Source organism: Equus przewalskii, chromosome 10 (genome assembly GCF_037783145.1).
Source record: "Equus przewalskii isolate Varuska chromosome 10, EquPr2, whole genome shotgun sequence".
NCBI lineage: Eukaryota > Metazoa > Chordata > Mammalia > Perissodactyla > Equidae > Equus > Equus przewalskii.
This window is the reverse complement of record NC_091840.1, coordinates 50,124,316-50,144,026: the sequence shown is the minus strand read 5'-3', so window position 1 is coordinate 50,144,026 and position 19,711 is coordinate 50,124,316. Positions and strand designations below refer to the sequence as shown.

At 56.6% G+C, this 19,711-nt stretch overlaps 3 protein-coding genes across 11 annotated transcripts; 2 read left to right on the top strand and 1 right to left on the bottom strand.

Annotated features, from left to right (window-relative positions):
* Positions 1 to 829: 829 nt before the first annotated feature.
* PHF23 (PHD finger protein 23) lies at positions 830 to 5,281 on the top strand. 2 transcript variants are annotated; one of them, XM_008530406.2, is made up of 5 exons: positions 830 to 1,111; positions 2,680 to 2,711; positions 2,874 to 2,966; positions 3,538 to 4,375; positions 4,476 to 5,281. In XM_008530406.2, the coding sequence occupies exons 1-5, from the start codon at positions 1,078 to 1,080 to the stop codon at positions 4,688 to 4,690; spliced, it is 1,212 nt and encodes a 403-aa protein (XP_008528628.1). In that variant the 5' UTR covers positions 830 to 1,077; the 3' UTR covers positions 4,691 to 5,281. The 2 variants fall into 2 exon arrangements, with proteins under 2 accessions (XP_008528628.1, XP_070419111.1); XM_070563010.1 differs by lacking the exon at positions 830 to 1,111 and adding an exon at positions 1,984 to 2,050.
* Positions 5,282 to 5,568: 287 nt separating this feature from the next.
* On the top strand, positions 5,569 to 14,206 carry DVL2 (dishevelled segment polarity protein 2). 2 transcript variants are annotated; one of them, XM_008530404.2, is made up of 15 exons: positions 5,569 to 6,238; positions 8,945 to 9,014; positions 9,325 to 9,473; positions 9,601 to 9,710; positions 9,820 to 9,955; positions 10,089 to 10,179; positions 10,330 to 10,399; positions 10,505 to 10,644; positions 10,735 to 10,811; positions 11,436 to 11,503; positions 11,684 to 11,812; positions 11,932 to 12,063; positions 12,201 to 12,380; positions 12,814 to 13,032; positions 13,176 to 14,206. In XM_008530404.2, the coding sequence occupies exons 1-15, from the start codon at positions 6,045 to 6,047 to the stop codon at positions 13,622 to 13,624; spliced, it is 2,214 nt and encodes a 737-aa protein (XP_008528626.1). In that variant the 5' UTR covers positions 5,569 to 6,044; the 3' UTR covers positions 13,625 to 14,206. The 2 variants fall into 2 exon arrangements, with proteins under 2 accessions (XP_008528626.1, XP_008528627.1); XM_008530405.2 differs by having other exon boundaries at positions 5,691 to 6,238; positions 9,601 to 9,698.
* A 74-nt stretch (positions 14,207 to 14,280) lies between these two features.
* On the bottom strand, positions 14,281 to 19,702 carry ACADVL (acyl-CoA dehydrogenase very long chain). Of its 7 annotated transcripts, XM_008530407.2 has the most exons (20): positions 19,519 to 19,702; positions 19,367 to 19,442; positions 19,021 to 19,086; positions 18,867 to 18,939; positions 18,707 to 18,771; positions 18,484 to 18,618; positions 17,894 to 18,038; positions 17,529 to 17,658; positions 17,295 to 17,420; positions 16,729 to 16,927; positions 16,360 to 16,464; positions 15,826 to 15,912; positions 15,680 to 15,742; positions 15,478 to 15,579; positions 15,304 to 15,401; positions 15,149 to 15,221; positions 14,985 to 15,057; positions 14,826 to 14,898; positions 14,662 to 14,737; positions 14,281 to 14,587 (listed from the first exon to the last, which is right to left on the bottom strand). In XM_008530407.2, the coding sequence occupies exons 1-20, from the start codon at positions 19,578 to 19,580 to the stop codon at positions 14,447 to 14,449; spliced, it is 1,968 nt and encodes a 655-aa protein (XP_008528629.2). In that variant the 5' UTR covers positions 19,581 to 19,702; the 3' UTR covers positions 14,281 to 14,446. The 7 variants fall into 7 exon arrangements, 4 of the variants coding, with proteins under 4 accessions (XP_008528629.2, XP_008528630.2, XP_070419109.1 ...); XR_011523605.1 differs by lacking the exon at positions 14,826 to 14,898 and having other exon boundaries at positions 19,519 to 19,684; XM_008530408.2 differs by lacking the exon at positions 19,021 to 19,086 and having other exon boundaries at positions 19,519 to 19,697.
* Positions 19,703 to 19,711: the final 9 nt, after the last annotated feature.

The following is a 19,711-nucleotide window of genomic DNA, read 5'->3' as shown; positions in this document are numbered from 1 at the left end:
GCTTTGTGTTGCTCCCCTCCCCTTTTGTTTTTTAGTTCTCAGTGGTGGGGAAAGAGATTGGAGGGATGGTCATAATTTTGGTTTATTCTGTTGATGATGGTCTTTTTTTTGTGTATAAATACGGTGCTTTTGTTGTGATGGATGGAATACTCTTGAGTATTCTTTCATGAAACTTCAGTTTTACATACGTGCATATTGGGTCTTGGTAAAAAAAAAAAGTTTTTTACTGTGGGTTTGTGTGGTAAAAGTACCTGCTTTAGATAAACACATCCAAGTTTTTAATAACCTTTTGGATTAAGGCAGAGATTTTCGTGTGTGGGAGATGGTAAAAGGACTCTGTCCTCAGTCGCATGTCACTTGGCCAGACTTTGTGCCGGCCTGTGGGATCGAGTGGAGTGGAATCTAAGGGAGGGAGAGAGGACTGGGAGGAGGTAAGCCATCACCACCAGGAGAACTTCATTTCCCAGCAACCGCTTCTCCTTCTGGCCGGAAGTGGGGCGGTCCCCCGAGGAAGAAAGAAACTGCAGAACGAGGCAGTATGGTGGCCGAGAGTTTTAATCCCTTCTTCCCCTTCTTTCTTAGTTCCGCCCAGCCTACATTTCCCAGGAGTCTCCGCGCGTTCTTCCGCTCTACCCTCTGCTCCCAATCTCCCCGCCACTCCCCGGGGGAGGGGAGCGGTTTAGTGCGCCTGCGCGAATCCCTGGCTTGCTGGGAACTGAAGTTCCAGGGACTTATGCAGTCCCCTTTCCGCTGCCCCTGGACGGACTACAAGCCCCTTGATGCACTGCGCGTCGGCGCCCGCGAAGGGAGGGGGGAAGAGAAGAGGAGGGAGGGAGGAGGGAGGAGGAGGAGGAGGGAGCAGGCGGCCGGCGGCGCGGGGGGAGGGGGCCCGGTCCGGGAGTGCGGGAGGCAGTGGTAGAGGGAGGTGGCGGCAGCGGCTAGCGGACTCGAGTCACAACCGGGCCGAGGGAGACACCTCTGTGGAGCGAGGCAGTAGGAGCACCGAGCACCGGAGGCGGCACCGGGATTCCCGGCTCAGGGGAGGGGGGTGCCGGACCGGGAGGAGGGGAGGGGGCGATGCTGGAAGCCATGGCGGAGCCCAGTCCCGAAGGTGAGCTCTCGACCAACACGGAGCGCTGAGCCAGCGGGAGGCAGGCGAGGAATCAATTGGCAAACTTGGAGGTCGAGCCCCGGGGCCCGGCGAGGGAACACGGGGAGGGGGTCGAGGCCTGCCCCTGGAGGTGGCAGAGCGATGAGTTGAGAGACCTTGGAGAAAGAGGAGTGGGAGACCGGGCTGGGGTAGTTGGAGATCAGACAGTGTGTGTTGGGGCGGGGGGGACTGGGAACTGGAAATCTGGAGCTTCGGGGGTTAGGGGCCGAAAGGGCCTCCGGCAGGTTGGGGCCCTGAACCTGTGAGGTTGGAAGAATCGGGGGCTGGGGAGTTGTTGAGGAGGGAGGATGTAGAAGAGGAGTGAGTGAGGAGCCCGGTAGTTCGCCGAGGTGGGGGAGTTTGTGGCGGCGGTGCCGGAGCTCCCGGTAGTTGCCGCCGGAGATAGCCCGGTGATTGTTGGAGGGGTGGGCAGATAGTTGTGGGGAGACGAGGGGGTCTGGGTATTGTCTGCGGTAGAGGGACTTGTACCGGGGGTAGTTGTTGGGAGAGAGAGCGGAGAAGCGAGGAGAGCTGGGTAGTTGTAGGGGCGGTGGGGCGGGGTGGGGTGGGGGGGTTAAGACCGGCGAGTTGCGGCGGGGGGGGGGGGAGGTTTGGTCGGCGAGGGTTAGAGCCTAGGAGTTGCGGAGGGTGAGGGAGGCAGCGGCGGCAGCAGCGGCGGTTGCTGTGGAGGGAGAGAGTAGCTGGTTGGGGGGGGGGTTAGAGTTTAGGGGTCCGTAGCCTGGTGACTTGGTGGTGGGTACGGGGGCGGAGGGGGGGCGGCGTCCGGAGAGAGCTCGGAACAGGGCCCGGGGGCCCGGCGGGGAGCCCGAGGAGCTCGAGACGGGGAGGGGCCAAAGCCCCGGATGGGGGCGGAGGGACGGCGAAATTGTGGGGAGCGCGGTATGGGGGGGCAGGTGGGGCTGCGTCCGGGTTAGAGCTCTCTGGTCTGTCCCGGACGCGAAGTGGCGTTGGCTGTGTGTGCCTGTGTGTGTTTAGGTGGGGGTGAGGGGCGCGCCGGGCCTCGTGCTCCAGTAGAAGGGGCCGGAGGGCGGGGAGCGGTTCAGCGTGGTCATCCTGAACCCTGAGGGCTGGCGGGCGGCGTGCGCGGTCTCGGAGGACCCGGGGCTGTAGAGCGCGGCCGCGTAGGAACTCGGGGCTCTGGGCGCGTGTGAAGGACAGGGGCGGGAGGCAGCCCGGGCTCGGTCCGGGGAGCGGTATGGCGGGGTGGGGCGCAAGATCCGAGTAGTCTGGAGTCTAGAGAAACCGTGAGTTGTGGGGGGGGCGGGGCGCCAGGCTCCGGTGGGGGGAAGGGGAGCGCTATAGCGAGGCCTGAGAGGGCGCCGCGCCCAGGCTCCGCCCCTCGCGGGGCGGAAGGGGGAGCAGGGGCGGGTCCAGCACAGCTGGGGGCCTGCTGGCCTGGCTGAGGTACCTGGGAGAGGAGGGGGTTCACTTGGGACCGCCAAGGTTTAGAGGTGGGGTTTTACAGACTCTTTCCTAGTGCCTTGACTCAGCTTTTATTGCTTTCACAGATCCACCTCCGACCCTTAAGCCAGAGACTCAGGTGAGGTTTCCCTTACCCTTGTATCCTAGTGTTGCTGCCAGACCCCCTCCCCCTCTTCTCCCTCTCTTTGCTTCCTACCTTTTCCCGGTTCCTCACTCCAGGGACTATGCCTTTGGGAATGCCCCCTTACACTCCATGTGATACATGTTTCCTTCCTTTCAGCCACCAGAGAAACGGCGGAGAACAATTGAGGATTTCAATAAATTCTGCAGTTTTGTCTTGGCCTATGCCGGTTACATCCCCCCTAGCAAAGAGGTAGGGCCAGAAGGACAAGTGACTTAAAGGTGGTGTCCTAAGACTATAGAGTGGCTGTCGAGCAAAGGGGACTGTATTCCTTTAGAGGAGAAGCCTACCAGACGTTATATTTAAGACTAAGAAAATTGGAAATTCTGGTGGGAAAACTAGTATCTGGGGTGGGGATGGGATTAGTGAAGATAGTGGCTTGAGCAGCAGTTAATTGCTTTGGGGTACTGTATTAACAGGAAGATGCTTTTGGATAAATTTTAGGAAGCTGAAAATGGTAACAAATGAGGCTGTATAGAAACAGAACTGAAGAAACATGGCTCTGGTCTGGGGGATGAAATGCTGCGAAGGCAGTGGGCATTGGGGAGATGGCTAGAATTTGAAGGCACACGTAACATGGAAATGTTCAAGAGGAGATGCTGATGGGAATTGGGATGAGAATAAGTTTTCTGAGTACTGTGAGATTTTGTGGTTTTGACAGAATATTTTGGGGTAGATGCAGTTTGTTTTTTAAGCTGTGTTTCTAGGGGGGCTGAGATGACACTGGGCTGTCTGCTGACCCTGGTCTGTTCCCCCTTTTAAGGAAAGTGACTGGCCAGCTTCTGGCTCCAGCTCTCCATTACGAGGTGAGAGTGCAGCAGACAGTGATGGCTGGGACTCGGCCCCCTCAGATCTCCGAACCATCCAAACCTTTGTTAAGAAAGCAAAGTCATCCAAGAGAAGGGCGGCTCAAGCAGGTCCCACCCAGCCAGGACCCCCAAGGTCCACTTTCTCTCGTCTGCAGGCCCCTGACAGTGCCACCCTGCTTGAGAAGATGAAGCTCAAGGACTCTCTCTTTGATCTAGATGGGCCCAAAATGGCATCTCCACTGTCCCCCACATCCCTGACACATGCCTCCCGGCCCCCTGCTCCTCTCACCCCAGTGCCCCTTTCCCAGGGGGACCTCTCCCAGCCTCCTCGAAAGAAGGACCGAAAGAACCGAAAATTGGGGCCAGGAGGGGGGGCTGGCTTTGGGGTGCTTCGGAGGCCTCGCCCAGCTCCTGGGGATGGGGAAAAGAGGTCTCGAATCAAGAAGAGCAAGAAGCGGAAGTTGAAAAAAGCAGAGCGGGGGGATAGACTCCCACCTCCTGGTCCTCCCCGGGCACCTCCCAGTGATACAGACTCTGAAGAGGAGGAGGAGGAAGAGGAGGAGGAGGAGGAGGAAGAGATGGCAGCAATGGTAGGGGGTGAAGCCCCAGCCCCTGTGCTGCCAACACCCCCTGAGGCTCCTAGGCCCCCTGCCACAGTGCACCCTGAAGGAGCCCCTCCCACTGACAGTGAAAGCAAGGAGGTGGGCAGCACTGAAACAAGCCAAGATGGAGATGCCAGCTCCAGTGAAGGCGAGATGCGGGTCATGGATGAGGACATCATGGTAGAATCAGGTGAGAAGTTTGGGGCCGCCCAGGGGCCGCTGGGAGGATGGGTTTAGGGGTGTTGTGGATCCAAGAGCTCAGGTAGAACGCCAAACCTTCTTTTCCCCAGGTGATGACTCATGGGATCTGATCACGTGTTACTGCCGAAAGCCCTTTGCAGGGCGGCCCATGATTGAGTGCAGCTTGTGTGGGACGTGGATCCACCTCTCCTGTGCTAAGATTAAGAAGACCAATGTCCCTGACTTCTTTTACTGCCAGAAATGCAAAGAACTGCGGCCAGAGGCCAGGCGGTTAGGGGGGCCTCCCAAATCTGGAGAGCCCTGACACCGCCATCTCTAGGCTGGAACTTCCAAATGACATGACTTGGGAACTGAGCCTCAGGGTCCTCAAGCCTATCCCCTGGAGCTTGGATATTGTCCCACTTCAAGGCAGGAATTCCTAAGGGAGACTGGTTTGGAAATGAGTGTCTCACGTTCCTACCCTACCCTTCCTTGCCGCCTTGTGGACTTGAACTCGGACCCATTACATTTGGGGGTGGGAAGCTGTCTGGGTCCCTAGACACTTAATTTCTGTCCCTTGGACCTGCCACCTCTCACTTTCTGGGCCAGGGTTGGAATTGGGATGGAATGGGACAGTTGTCTATAAAACTCTAGTGTAAATATAGCACTCCCGTCCCTCATCTTTTCTTCTCACTCCCCATTTATTCTATACCGGTTGTATTTTTAATTTTGGACTTCCCCTTTTGGGCATGGCAGCTCAGAGGCGGAGTACCAACCAGAGCCTGGCCGAGGCAGGAAGGAAAACAGGTGACGATTCTCTCACTCACCTCTTTTGTTTTTAATAATATTGGCCAGCTGTTTGTACAGACAGCCTGCGTGTTGTAAATAAAGCAGAGTGGGCTCTTTTGTCTTTATAGCCCTCACTGACTGTCCTGCTTGGGAGGGAGGCTTTGGAAGAGCTGGCCGAAGACTGGCTGGAGGTGAAGCTAACCCTCTTTAAAGTCGGGTCTGAAAACAACCGGCTCTGCACCTTTCCCACTGACTGGCCTCCGTTGGTTTGGCCCCACCTCAGCTCCAGTCTAGGACCCCCACAGTCCCTACCCCTCCCCCCACACGCTCGCGGCAGCGGATCACACTTGCTGGGAGCTCCCCGCCTGAGTCGGGTAAAGCGGGGTGGAAGTCGGTTGCCTGCCCCCTGAAGACAGAGACCAGCTTAGCCACGGGACTGGGAGGACGCGGGTGGGGACATATTTGGGGGCGGGGCCGGTGCGGGCTGGGAGACCGTTGCTGAAAGCAGTGGTCACGTGGCGGGGGCGCTAGGCGGAGCCGACCTGTCACGTGACCAGGAGGAGGTCACGTGGCGGAGGGGCGTTAGGAAAGGCGCGAGGTGGGCCGGCTTAGGTCACGTGACATGGGGAGAGATGGGCGGGGCACGGGAGAGCGCTCGCGACGTCGGCGGCGGTGGCGCGCGGCGACGGCTTAGCCCGAGGCTTTGGGTCGCAGCCCCTGGCTGCCCCCTTCACCCCCCTTGCCCCCTGCCGTCTCCTCCCTCGCGCCTCTCTTGCACCGGGTCGGTCCTGTCCGCGCTCGCGTGTCGGTTTGCGGGTGTGCGCAGGCGCGGCGGGGGCGATTAGCCCGGTTGGGTGGGCGGTGGAGCCCGGGAGCGCGCGGGCGAGACCATGGCGGGCAGTGGCGCGGGGGGCGGTGGTGTCGGGGAGACGAAGGTGATTTACCACCTGGATGAAGAAGAGACTCCCTACCTGGTGAAGATCCCTGTACCTGCCGAGCGCATCACCCTCGGCGATTTCAAGAGCGTCCTGCAGCGGCCCGCGGGCGCTAAGTACTTTTTCAAGTCTATGGATCAGGATTTCGGGTGAGCGCGAGGCCTAGACTGGGACCGATGGGGGCTGTGCTGGAGAGGATTGGTCAATATTGAGGGGCACAAGTCTGCTCTGGGCCATGCTTGGATTTTGTGGGCTGTAGTGGAGTAGATTGTGCTATGCTGGTGTAGATTGGATGTCCCAGGGCGAACAAGGTTATGCTTGGACAGATTGAGGCGCACGGAGCTGTAGGAGGACAGACTGGGCTATACTAAACCAGATTAGAGAAGATTAGGCTATACTGGACTAGAGTGGGGCTCACTGGTTTGTTTTGGGATATTCTGGACTGTGCTGAGGTGGATTCATCTATCCTTTGGCAATTTAGTACATTCTGAGCAGTCCTGTGGCGCCCAGGCTGTGTAGGATATTGTGGAATCTCCAGATGTGGATTGGGCTATACTGGGGCCACTTGGGACATTTTGGCCCGTACTACAGCATACGGGATTGGTTAGAGTGCTGTATTGGGATGTTTTAGGCTGCCCTGGAGTAGATTAGGCTATCGTGGAGAAACTTGGACCATTCTGATCTCTGCTGGGTTGTGTTGGTTGACCTTAGTTTTTGTTGGGACCTAGTTTTTATTGGACACAGTACAGGGGCAGACAGGCTGTTGGGGTCTCTCCTGGTACAGACAGCTGTATTGGGATATTCTAGTCTATATTGGTACAGACAGCTGCATGTGGAGACATTCTAGGCGGTGCTAGAATAGATTAGGCTATCCTGGGGTAGTTTGGGACATTCTGGGCTAGACTGGGACTTTAAATAATGCAGAGTAAGCCCTTTTGTGTTTATAGCATTTGTGATTGAGTCCTCTAGGTCCACAACCTCTGCTCAGGCTGGTTTAGGCTGGGATCACCTTGGTTCTAGGAGAGCTGAACAGACTGGGCTCTATGTAGAACGATTGTTGGACTTTGGGAAAGTGGTCTGTCTTGGGAGTTACCTTGGATTTACTTTATTTTATTGGGGAAGATTAGCCCTGAGCTAACATCTGCTGCCAATCCTCTTTTTTTTTTTTGCTGAGGAAGACTGGTTCTCAGCAAACATCCATGCCCATCTTCATCTACTTTATATGTGGGACACCTGCCACAGCATGACTTGATAAGTGGTATGTAGGTCCCCCAGGACGTGAACCGGCAAACCCTTTGCCGCCAAAGCATAACATGCAAACTTAACCGCTATGCCACCGTGCTGGCCCCTACCTCGGATTTAAATCAAGGTTCTTCTGTTTGTCAGCAGTGTAATCTTGCATAGTTAAACTTTTGTGCCTCGATCTCATCTGTGAAATAAAGATCAGAGTAAAATGTCTAGCACAGGTGCATGGCAAATGGTAATTGTCATTATCAGTATTGAGTCTGACTAGTCCATCAACCAGGTTATGGTGATATAGTATAGAACAACTTGGCAGGCTGGACTGTGCTGAGACTGGATTATGTTGTGAAGAGTACTACTTTGTGCTGAGACAGATTGGTAGTGACTGGGCTATGTTGTCACATTGATAGCAAATGGGATTAAGTTGGCATGTATTCAGGCTCCTAGAACCATTTTAGGTTAAAGGGTTGTTCAGTCTTAATTTGGGAGTGAGGATGTGTACGTATGAGAGAGTCTGTTCAGGGCAGAGAGTCTCATAGTTCATATGTTGATTCCTTTAGCCGACAAGTATTTGCTAATGCTTACCATGTGTCAGGTACTTTGCTGTGAGGCCAGCACGTGGTGTTGAACAGAATAGGCCTTAGTGATTTCAGGTGGTGGTTGGGAAGAAGGGGCAAGTCCAGTCCATCACAAGGAACCCATGGGAGTGATGGTCCCCAGCGTTGGGCTTTGGGGTCTGTCAGGTGGAGCTGATTGCTTAGTGCAGAGTTTTGTGCCAGGCGAAGCACAGGGGAGTGGGAAGCAGCTTCCCCTCTCCTCGGGAGCTTTCAGCCTGGTGAGGAAGTACTATTCTTTGGTCTATTGGATGTTTTTACCTAGGCAGAGACAGCACATTTGGATTGTTCTCTGGAAGTGAGGTAGAGTAAGGAAAGCATAAGAGTGGAGACTTAGATGAGGACCAAAGCCTATTTTAGGAAGGTGTGTGAGGAACAGGGTAGAGGCTATGGGGGAGGCTGCCAGCAAGGCTCCTGAGGTTAGACAGATATACTGGGCAGCTGGGGTAACATCAGGAGATGACTTTTGAAACTGGACTGAGAGATTTGAGTCAGACTCAAGGAAATCTTTGGAGCAGCATTGATCCTCTGAGGATGAGCTGGGGAGAGAAGGAGAAATAAGGAAAAGGAATCGCTTAGTGATTTCCTAGGTGTAAAAGCAAGGTGTTTCAATGTAACAGAAGAGGACTTGGACAGGGTGAGAGAAAGTCCACGTCCTTGAGCTGGATGAAGATTGGGAGAAACTTTGAATGGGGATGGGAGTCGGGTGAGCTAGTCTAGTCTCACTGACTTTTTTTTTCCTTGGTAAGGAAGATTGACCCTGAACTAACATCTGTTGCCAGTCTTCTTCTCTTGCTTGAGGAGGATTGTTGCTGAGCTGACATCTGTGCCAGTCTTCCTCTATTTTGTATGTGGGACACCGCCACAGCATGCCTTGACGAGTGGTGTGTAGGTCCACGCCTACAAACCCTGGGCCGCTGAAGCAGAGTGCACGAACTTAACCAGTATGTCACTGGGCTGGCCCCAAGTCTCATTGACTTTTATCCCATCTCTTGGCAGGGTGGTGAAGGAAGAAATTTCAGATGACAATGCCCGCCTTCCCTGCTTCAACGGAAGGGTGGTGTCCTGGGTAAGGGGCTCTGGCTCTGAGGGCCCAGTCCCTGCTTTTGTTGCCAGGCTCCTCCAAGCCTCAGTCTGTTCTGTAGCTCTCCCCCTGCTCAGTTGTTGGAGGTCCTGGCTCTTTGCTTCCGTGCCTCTCTGGAGGGCCAGCTGGAGTCCCTCAGCCTTCTTCTGAAGCCTCTACTGCTTGCTCTACAGCTTTTTTGTATTTTTCCTCAGGCTCTCTCAGACCCTGTCCCCTTTTCTAGTCCTTTCCCTTGCTTCCATCTCATACAGCCCCTTCCCCACTGAGCCATTTTTTATCACTTGCACTCTTCTAGCTAGTGTCATCAGATAACCCCCAACCCGAGATGACTCCCCCCCCGACCCATGAGCCTCGGATGGAACTGGCACCTCCACCCCCACCATTACCCCCTTTGCCACCGGAGAGGACCAGTGGCATTGGGGATTCTAGGCCTCCGTCCTTCCAGTGAGTTCTTGGATTCTTGAGCCCCGGGGGGGAGGTGAGGAGGGAATCCAAGCCCCTGGGAGGGGAAGCTGACTATTTGGAGCCTTGTCCCACTGATGTGGGTTGGAAACCATCTCTGCCCATCTAGCCCTAATGTGTCCAGCAGCCGGGAAAATCTGGAGCCCGAGACGGAAACAGAGTCAGTAGTGTCTCTGAGGCGGGAGCGACCTCGCAGGAGAGACAGCAGTGAGCATGGCGGTGAGGGGGGCCGGCCCTGAGGCTGGGGAGAAGGGGTTGGGTCAGACCCCAACCTTGATGAAGGTAAGGAACATGAGGTCTGGTTCCTGAGGTTCCTGTTCATGCTTAGCTGGGGGCCACAGGCCCAGCGGCCCCTCGAGGCTGGAGCGCCACCTGGCTGGGTACGAGAGCTCCTCAACCCTCATGACCAGTGAGCTGGAAAGCACTAGCCTGGGGGACTCGGACGAGGACGACACCATGAGCAGGTATGGCTCCACACATGTCTCCCCAGGGCACGAGCCCTCTCTCTTCCCTCCTTCTAGCCAATCTGCCTGTCCTTTCTCTTGGCCCCATGACCACCACTGCCTGCGACTGCTCCCCTTCCCAACCTCCTGACAGGTTCAGCAGCTCCACAGAGCAGAGCAGTGCCTCCCGCCTCCTCAAGCGCCACCGGCGGCGGAGGAAACAGCGGCCACCCCGCCTGGAGAGGGTGAGAGGCTTCTCATGGGACAGTGGGCCTTGGAGAAGGTAGGGGCGTGGGCCTTGGTTTAGGGCGTACAGGGCACAGACTGTGAGAATCCTAGGGCTTATCCCTGGGTTGTTGAAGGCGGTCCAGCTCCTTCCCCTTTTCCCACCACAGACCTCATCCTTCAGCAGTGTCACCGATTCCACTATGTCTCTCAACATCATCACAGTCACACTCAACATGGGTATGGAGGGAACCTGGGGCTGAGGGGCTGGGGAGGACCCGATCTCCAGGGCTCCTGGAGGTTTTGTGGCTGGAGCTTCCCTTGTCACATGGACTCCCTCCACAGAGAAGTACAATTTCCTGGGCATCTCCATTGTGGGCCAAAGCAATGAGCGGGGAGACGGTGGCATCTACATTGGCTCCATCATGAAGGGTGGGGCCGTGGCGGCTGACGGGCGCATCGAGCCTGGGGACATGCTTTTGCAGGTGTGCTGGGGTAGGGCCACCGGCGCTGACTCGGGCAGGGGCTCTCAGCCTCTCCCACCCTCCCTCTGATCCACTTCGCCTCATTTCCAGGTCAATGACATGAACTTTGAGAACATGAGCAATGATGATGCGGTGCGGGTGCTGAGGGACATCGTGCATAAGCCGGGGTAAGCCTCTGAGCTGGTCTCAGGTCCTCTGTCCTCTTGTCTTTCCTTTCCACCTTTTGTTTTATGATTTTAAAAAGTGGTGAAACATAACACGTATCTAAAAAGCACACAAAACAAAAATGCGTAACTTGTACAGTGAATGAGTGCCCATGTCACCACCACCTAGGTCATGAAATAGAAGGTTACTGATATCCCAGAAGTCCCCCCCCAGTGTCCCTTCCTGCTCCCACCCTCCTCGCTCCCCCCAGAGGTGATAACCACTCTCCTGACTTGTTTGGTCATCACCTTGAGGCAGAAAATCTGCTCTTCACTTGGTTGTTTTACTGCCCATGCATGTGTCCTTAACGACATGGTTTAGTTTTACCTGTTTTGGGATTTTCTCTCAATGGAACTGTACGGCCTGTCTTCTCTTGTCTCACTCAGTAATATGTTTTTAAGAGTTATCCATGTTGGTGACTCACCCACATTGTGGAGCCTTCCACCCTCACTTTCTCTGGCCCAGCCTTGTCTGTGCTCTTTTCTTCTCTCCCTCTCTCTGTCCCTCACCCCATTCTCGTTCCAGGCCTCCGCCCTCCTGAGGCCTCTCCCCCTACCCCTGCTTGAGCAGCCTCCTCTTCCCCACAGCCCCATCGTGCTGACTGTGGCCAAGTGCTGGGATCCCTCTCCCCAGGCCTATTTCACTCTTCCCCGAAGTGAGTGATGCCCGGGAAGGCCTACAGCTGAGGACGGGAGAGCTGGGAGCTGGGGCTGTGTCCTGGGGAATGGGTGGAGGAGGGTCAAGGTGGAGGTGAGATGGGGTCTGAGTCAAGGAGGGACAGGGCTGGCACTTTGGGACTGGGAAATGATCATTTTGGTGGCCTTCTCTGTTCCAGATGAGCCCATCCAGCCAATTGACCCTGCTGCTTGGGTTTCACACTCTGCTGCGCTGACAGGCACCTTCCCAGCCTATCCAGGATCCTCGTCCATGAGCACCATTACATCTGGGTCCTCTCTGCCTGATGGTGAGCCCCGGGCCTGTCTTATCCCACCCTCCCTGGAGAACTCCTCCCTACAATGGTGTGACTCTGCTACTCCTTGGAGGTGGGCCCTACCTCTGATTTCTCATTGTCTCCTCTGTCAGGCTGTGAGGGCCGGGGTCTCTCCATCCACACAGACATGGCATCTGTGACCAAAGCCATGGCAGCTCCAGAGTCTGGGCTGGAAGTTCGGGACCGCATGTGGCTCAAGATCACCATCCCTAATGCCTTTCTGGGTATGGTTGGGCCCTCGGCATATGGCCTGGGAAGGAGGGTAGGTGGAGGAGACCAAAGCTGGGACTCGCCCAGGCAGGGGTGAAGCAAGAGCTGGGGAGGAGAACCTGAGGCCTTTTTCTGCTCTGGGCGATCCCAGGCTCGGATGTGGTTGACTGGCTCTACCATCACGTGGAGGGCTTTCCTGAGCGGCGGGAGGCCCGCAAGTATGCCAGTGGGCTCCTCAAGGCAGGCCTCATCCGACACACCGTAAACAAGATCACCTTCTCTGAGCAGTGCTATTATGTCTTTGGAGACCTCAGCGGCGGCTGTGAGAGTTGTGAGTCCCCCTGTCCTGGCCCTGGGAGAGCATTTCTGGCTGCCTCTCCAACCCCAGACCTCGCCCAGAAACCAGCCAGGGCCACCATAGATGGTTGAGCAGTGTGGCCGATGGGGCACGTGGGGGCTGACATCCACCCACAATCGATAGGTTGGACAAGCCATGCCTTGTGGGCTAGGCTGTGTCTGTTGGGGGGAGGGGTACTTCTTCCTGAGTCTCGTAAGCATATGGGACTTGTGGTGGCCCTGGCTGTGTTCCTGCCCTGATGGCAGTGGCAGGTGGGGAATTTCCTGTCAGAGGCCCCTGTCATCCCCCATTTTAATTCCCATCATGGATGGTTCTGGAGAAACGATTCCCAGTTCCTCTTCGTTCAGTGTCTTGGGGTCCTGACCTCTCGAAGCAGTGAGTCTTTGTCTGTTCTTTTACTTTCCAGACCTAGTTAACTTGTCTCTAAATGACAACGATGGCTCCAGTGGGGCTTCGGACCAGGACACCTTGGCTCCTCTCCCTGGGGCTACCCCCTGGCCCCTGCTGCCCACCTTCTCCTACCAGTACCCAGCCCCACACCCATACAGCCCCCAGCCCCCACCCTACCATGAGCTCTCATCCTACACCTATGGTGGAGGCAGTGCCAGCAGCCAGCACAGTGAGGGTAAGTCGCCACCAGATACCCATGCAGCCAGGGTCTGGGGAGGGGCGAGGGGAAACCAAGGAAGAGAGGCTGGAGCAAGGGCTGTGGAGGCTGAGGGACTCTGGGCTAGGGCTCAGTTGCCCCCATCCCCTCTCCCCCAACAGGGAGCCGGAGCAGTGGGTCAACACGAAGCGATGGGGGGGCAGGGCGCACAGGGAGGCCTGAGGAGCGGGCCCCCGAGTCCAAGTCCGGCAGTGGCAGTGAGTCTGAGCCTTCCAGCCGCGGGGGAAGCCTTCGGCGGGGCGGGGAATCTGGCGGGACTGGCGATGGGGGCCCTCCCCCATCTAGGGGCTCGCCAGGGGGTGCTCCCAATCTTCGAGCCCACGCAGGTCTCCATCCCTATGGACCACCCCCTGGCATGACCCTTCCCTATAACCCCATGATGGTGGTCATGATGCCCCCACCCCCACCCCCTGTCCCTCCAGCAGTGCAGCCCCCAGGGGCCCCTCCAGTCAGAGACCTGGGTTCGGTACCCCCAGAGCTAACAGCCAGCCGCCAAAGTTTCCACATGGCCATGGGCAACCCCAGTGAGTTCTTTGTGGATGTCATGTAGAGCCCACAGTGGGGCCATGTTGGATTTCCACTCTTGGCCTGCCCAGTCATTGTTTGGTGCTCCTGTCCTGTGATTGGGTGTCTTGTCATGCGCTCATTACTCCTCTCTGGTGCCTGGGCTCAGCCTGTCCTGTGGGCTGCTGCCTGCTAGGAGGTTGTTGCCACTGTGACTTTTACCAGCAGTGCCTGGTTGCCCCCCTTTCCTCAGGGGTGTACAAGGGACCTTTGGTGATTTTTAGCTTTATTGTTTTTTGTAAGCCTTTTTGGGGTTAAAATAGACTTACATTTTTTGAACTATTTTTTTAGTGGACCTTTCCTCTTTTATATGAAGAATTCCCCGTCTCCTGGGCCCCTTCTTCTCACCCCAAAATGTGACCACCTCCTCCATTTGTCCAGTCGACTCTGTCCTGCACAGGGCGGAGGATGGTCAGTGGTACCTGGGAGGAGGAAGGGGTTGGCTACCCTAGACAGCAGTCAAAGGAGCTCCGGTATTTGGTATCTGGGGGCCGTGTAGCTGCTTCTGTTATTCTATTTATTTTAGTTACTTGTATAAAACACCAAATAAAGCAATAGGGGCAAACTCCCCACGCCTCTGGCTCCTTTCTTTGGGAGGGAGGCAGGCAGAGAGGGAGAGGACTGAGACACTGTAGCAAAGCATGACTCCTTACGAACTTTATTTGTGAGTCAGTAACTGCTCCCTGTGAGAGCAGGCACGGTCTGGGGGCAAGGGCCCCTTCAAGGCAGAACCAAGGCCTGCAAGAAAGGGGCCTGGGCTTTGGCTTGAGAGAAGGCACATTCCGGGCCAGGCCCCGGCTGCGAGTGTTCAGAAGCCAAGGGGGTTGCTGGTGACCACGCCACCCCGCTCCACCAAGGCCTTGGAGATACTTTTGAAGTTACGGAAGAGCTCCTGCTGCTGGGGGTCAGACTGCAGAGCAGCCATGGTCTCCCGGATCCGGGCTGCAGCCTGGGGAGAGGGAAGGAGGGGTTCGGGCCTGTGCCTTGAGCCCCCCACCTGTACTTGGTAACCCTGAATCTCACCTCAATACACCAGCTGTCACACAGCATTTTCTCATGCTGGGCTGTGGGGTGGCCCTCACTCAGGGATCTTGAGGCCCTGGTGGGAAGCAGGAGAAAACAAATCTAGGCTGTGACCCTGGCCCAGGACCCCCCTGTGGCTCAGGCCTCCTACACTGCCGCCTCACCTGGACAGAACCACCACCATGGCATAGAGGTCAATGGCACTGTCTGCCAGACGCTGCAGCAGAAACTGTTCATCTGTCAGGTAGATGGGACGGGGTGGGGAGGGCATCAGTTGGAGGGAGAGGAAAAGGAGGGGAGGGGATGGGGTAGAGCTCACTCACTGACAATCTCCTTCTTGTGTTTTATCAGTTTAGCCTCCACCACGGTGGCAAACTGCTCCAGAGCCTGCACTGCCTGTAGAGATGGGGAACGCATTTAGGGCTCAGAAGGGGGAAGCGCCATCAGCCCTATGATGCAGGCTGTCCCTCCTCCCTTGACTACTTACCAGCTCACCGCTCCGACTCAAATCCGGATGGACGATTCCACTGAGACTCAGACCACTGCCCATCCCTGCCCGCCTTAAAGGAAGAGGAAGAGTGACTGGTTAGTTGCCATACACTGCTCGGCCCAGCCCTGGCCTGGCCTGGCCCCTAAGCTTACCGCTTCAGCTGTTTGCCTGCCTCTCCTAGCAGGAGGCCGGCATTCCCAAAAGGATTCTTTAGAGCACTGCCAAGCTTAGAGAGTTCCTTTCCTTTATTCTGTGGGGAAGGATGGTCCAACAGTCAGGACTTGCTGTCCTCCCTACATCTCCCCCCTCATTCTTCTCCCTCTTACCATACAGCCCTGCAGAGCCACAAACAGCCGGAGAATGTCGTTCGTCCCCTCAAAGATCCGGAAGATGCGAAGATCTCGGAGCACGCGCTCTACCCCAGCCTCCTACCATAGGGGAAGACACATCACCTGCCCCTGCTGAGATGTGCCTGTCTACTCCTCCAGGCGCAACTGTGGCTACCCCAAACAGAGAACCATCTTGTACCTTCATGAAGCCCATGCCTCCCATGATTTGGATGCATTCATCCGTCACCTGCCAGGCTGCCTCCTAGGGACAAAGAACCACATAAGATTGGTTTTGGAGCCAGCTCCTGAACTAGCCTTTGCCTCCCTGTGGGCCTGGGACCTCACCGAGCCAAAGATTTTGCTGATGGCAGCCTCTATCTGGAAGTCCGTGGATCCTTGGTCCATGTTGGCACTCACCATGTAAGCCATGGACTGAGGTTGCATGGTTGATATGGGAAGGAAAATGGAAAAGGGCTGCATCAGACTGGACTGATGCCCCAACTCTCCTAGACCAGGTCTGCCCTAGCTCCCTGTGGCCCTTGCCTTCACCTTCTAACTCCACGTGTCAGGCACATCAAATTATTTGGTCCTGAGTCACTTCATAAGGGCCTTCTAGGATTTGATTTCTTGAAAGGGGTGAAGAGGTAAGGGTGGGGGAGGGGGCAGAATAAACCTCAGGTACCTCTGGAAGCACCTCAGCAGAACAGCATGGCTCTCCCTATTCTGCAGAAGCTGAGCTGACTATGCCTCCCCGCATCCCCTAGGGCATTGGTGTAAAGCTGGAGACCCACTGCCCCAGGTGCTGCTGGGGGTTGTAGTCTAAACCGACCTGGAAGAAGGCACAGGGCTCTGGGGAGAGAGTGGTGGGGCAGCCCTCACCTCAGTCACATACTGTAGCATAGCCATCCGGGCCAGCTTCTCCTGGATTATCCCAAAGTTGTGAATTTTCTCCCCAAACTGGGTACGATTAGCAGCATGATCCACCTGGAAGAGGACACGTGTATCCCACTGTGGTTCTCTAGTCTCCTCTCCCCAGGAAGGGGTGGGGCTGGGCTTGGAGGGAGGGACTATGGCCACAGCCAAGAGTTCAGTCCACGCTGGAGGGAAACGTAAGCTATCTGGTCTGGAGCTGCTGGTGGACGAGGGGTCTCTCATGGAGGGAGTGCCTGCAAGGGAAGAGGGATACCTGGAAAGGGGGACAGTGGGATTTAGATTCAGGCTAGCTAGGGACTCAGGCAGAGTACTCACCGCTTTAGCAATGATGCCCTTCATGGTGCCTGCAAGGGCCGCAGCCATGCCAAACCTTCCATTATTAAGAATGTGCATGGCGACCTTGAAGCCGCCCCCCACTTCACCCAGCACGTTGTCTGACGGCACCCGTACTCCATCAAAGTACACCTCTGCAGTGTTCGAGGCCTTGATGCCCATCTTCTCCTCAGGGGGTCCGCTGTGACAGGGCAGGGTGGAGAAACAGAGCTGTGTTCAACAAGTTGCTGCTGGGGGGGGACTGCCACTTCATTCCTTATGAACCAGGGAGGAACTACAACTCCCAGCCTGTAAGAGGGTGCAGGCAACAGTTCCTGTGCCCACAGGGCTCAGGAAGCCTGGCTCTATCCTGCTGTCATGTGTTGGGCTCACTGGTTGCTGGAGCCAAAGCTTTAGATCAGTTCCATACATGTTAGTCCCAAAGGGAACACACTGTTCAGCTGGTCTGGCTTTTGCACACATCCCCAGGGTGACCTTTAACAGCTGTCTGCCCTGGAGCTCAGTGCTGCCCCCTCCCTGGCTCGACCTTCCTTCCCAAGCCCACTCACTGGGTAACACCTCCAAAGCTCTTCTCCACCACAAAAGCTGTGATCTTCTCCTTCACGGCTCCTGTGGCTGCATCTGTAACTGGTGTCTTGGCAAAGACTGTGAAGATATCTGCCAGGCCCCCATTACTGTGGAAAAATGAGGAGCAGTCAAGGACTGCCGGTGGCGGACTGAGAGCAGTGGGGCCTGGAATTGGGCAGAGGTGGAGAGGAGGCGGAAGATGGGAAGAAGATTGCCTGATCCAAATCTTGCTTCCATTGAGGGTATAATATTTTCCACAGGGGCTGGGCACAGCTGAGCTTCGGATGGAGGCTGCATCAGACCCACTCGAGGGCTCGGTTAGACAGAAAGCAGCTATAGTCTCCCCTGTTTGAGAGAGAGCTCCTTTACACCGGGTCCTGATGGCCATTAAAGGCCCTTCAGTGTCCCCCCTGCCCACAGGCAACATTCAGTCTCTTCACATTTCCCCACCAGCACACTGATGCCTTCCCAGAATCTCCCCCAGCCGACACTGCCAGCTATACGGTGATAAGTACCACCGGCCTAATTTCTGTCAAGCCCAGGACACCCCCAACCCCTGGGTCTCCTAGGGCTGCCTCACCAGATGCCAGTTTGGGGAGGTATTTTTCTTTCTGAGCCTTCGTGCCAAAGAGCAGGATGCCTTTGAAACCGATGCTCTGATGGGCCCCCAGAGTGATGCCCACGCCAAGGTCGTGCATACCCACGATCTCCACCAAGCGGGCGTACTGGAGGGGAAGCGGGCATCTGAGGTCGTAACTGGCTGCATGGGGACCTGCCCTTAGCAGAAAAGTGTGAGCAACACGGCAAGGCTTGACCTGGGCATCCCCAGAAAGTGAGTGGAGAGAGGAAGTGGGACCATGGCAGAAAAAGACACTCGAGTCAGTCCAGGTCTTAGTGGGAAGGAGGCTTCCACCCTGTTGTCAGGCATTCCCCACCTCAGAGATTCATTAAGACGTGGGAACCTGGGTAGGGTCCACGTTCCTAGGAGACTGCATGTAATTTGGTGTTATATATGGAGGGGGTGTGTACACATCAGGGAGAGTCAACATCTCACAGGCCCCCAGGGCAGTTGCTTGGTAGACACCTTAAGCCCAGGGATAAGGAAGCAGCTGAATCTGCCAAGCTCCAGTAGACCTGGACACTGGGAAGTGACTGATGTGGCTTCCTCACCTGGGTGTTGCAGAGGCCCACGCCGCCCAGCTCACTGGGCACTTGCAGACCAAAGGCCCCCAGGTCCTTGAGGCCCTGCATAGTGGTCTCCTCCACCTGCTTCAGCATGTCATTCTTGGCAGGATCGTTCACCTCCTAGGGAGGCATGGGATTCCACAAGCTCCTTAACATCTCCTACCCTGTCAGGGACCAACCCTGTAGTCCCCAGTCAGTCATTCCTCACCTCAAAGAAACGGGACACAGGTCCCACCAGCTCTTTGAGAAACTGGGTCTGCTCTTCATTGAGCACTGTGGGTGGGTGGAGAAGACAGATGAGCAGGTCAGACCAGAGTGTCGGGAGAAACTGCTCTGTTTCATCCACCTCTGGCTATCCCTTCCCTTACCGGATGGGTATGGAAACACCTGGTCTGTGGTGAGCTGGCCCTTGAACATCCCCGCAGCAAACGACTTAGATTCCTGCGAAGGGAGAATGGGGGTTTCAGGGAGCTGTCGGGTGGGCTCCCCTGCTTAGCTCCTCCGGGCCTGGAGGTCACATACCGCCTTGGCCTGTTTTCCACTGGTCGAAGTCTCAGAGGAGACGGAATCTGACTTGTCCAGAACAGCCTGGGCAAAGGGGTAGTTAGGCCAGAGAAGAGGGTTCCGAAGTGCCAAGGAGAGCCCAGGGGAAGAGCTGGGTCCCGGGGAGGATGGATCCGGCCACTTTTCCCCTAGTTTCATCCCGGGTCACCCTGATCTGCCCTTTCCCCTACATTCGGCGCCAGGCCAGTCAGCAGACGACCGGGACGACCGGGACGAAGAGGGAGACCCCTGCCGGCGGCGGCTAGGTGGGAGCTGGGGCAGACTCCTCCTACTACGCCCCGCTCCCAAGGCTGCCGTCACTTACCTGAGTGGCCCCACTGGCATAGGATCGCTGGGCAGGGCCGGGCCGGGGCTGCCCCAGGAGCGCGCTGGGCCGCGAGCTATGGGGAGGAGGGGGCTCGGTTCTGGCACGGTCCCCACGCCCCCTGCCCCCCGTTCCTCCTGTCATATACGCACCTTCCGCCACCCAACCTCAGCAGCTGCCGCCCCACGCTAGGGGCCATCCTTGCCGCCTGCATCTCCGGCAGCCGCTGCCTCGAAGGCTGACCTGGAGCTCTCGCCCGGTCCCCAAGTCTAGGTTCCCCATCCGTGACTCACTCTCCACAATGCACCGGGAGGCGGGCGGGCGGGGCTTCCGGTCGCCGGGGCA

Bases quoted from the DNA above. Each gene is read 5' to 3' on its own strand.
- DVL2 (XM_008530404.2), top strand. From the start codon at position 6,045: ATGGCGGGCAGTGGCGCGGGGGGCGGTGGTGTCGGGGAGACGAAGGTG. The intron at 9,956-10,088 runs GTATGGCTCCAC...ACCTCCTGACAG, and splicing joins GAGGACGACACCATGAGCAG to GTTCAGCAGCTCCACAGAGC. The intron at 12,381-12,813 runs GTGAGTCCCCCT...TTTACTTTCCAG, and splicing joins CAGCGGCGGCTGTGAGAGTT to ACCTAGTTAACTTGTCTCTA.
- PHF23 (XM_070563010.1), top strand. From the start codon at position 2,014: ATGGGGGCGGAGGGACGGCGAAATTGTGGGGAGCGCG. The intron at 2,712-2,873 runs GTGAGGTTTCCC...CCTTCCTTTCAG, and splicing joins CCCTTAAGCCAGAGACTCAG to CCACCAGAGAAACGGCGGAG. The intron at 4,376-4,475 runs GTGAGAAGTTTG...TCTTTTCCCCAG, and splicing joins GGACATCATGGTAGAATCAG to GTGATGACTCATGGGATCTG.
- ACADVL (XM_008530407.2), bottom strand. From the start codon at position 19,580: ATGCAGGCGGCAAGGATGGCCCCTAGCGTGGGGCGGCAGCTGCTGAGG. The intron at 17,421-17,528 runs GCAATCTTCTTC...ATTTTTCCACAG, and splicing joins GGAAGCAAGATTTGGATCAG to TAATGGGGGCCTGGCAGATA. The intron at 16,465-16,728 runs GTGAGTACTCTG...GTCCTCTTCCAG, and splicing joins AGGGCATCATTGCTAAAGCG to GTGGATCATGCTGCTAATCG.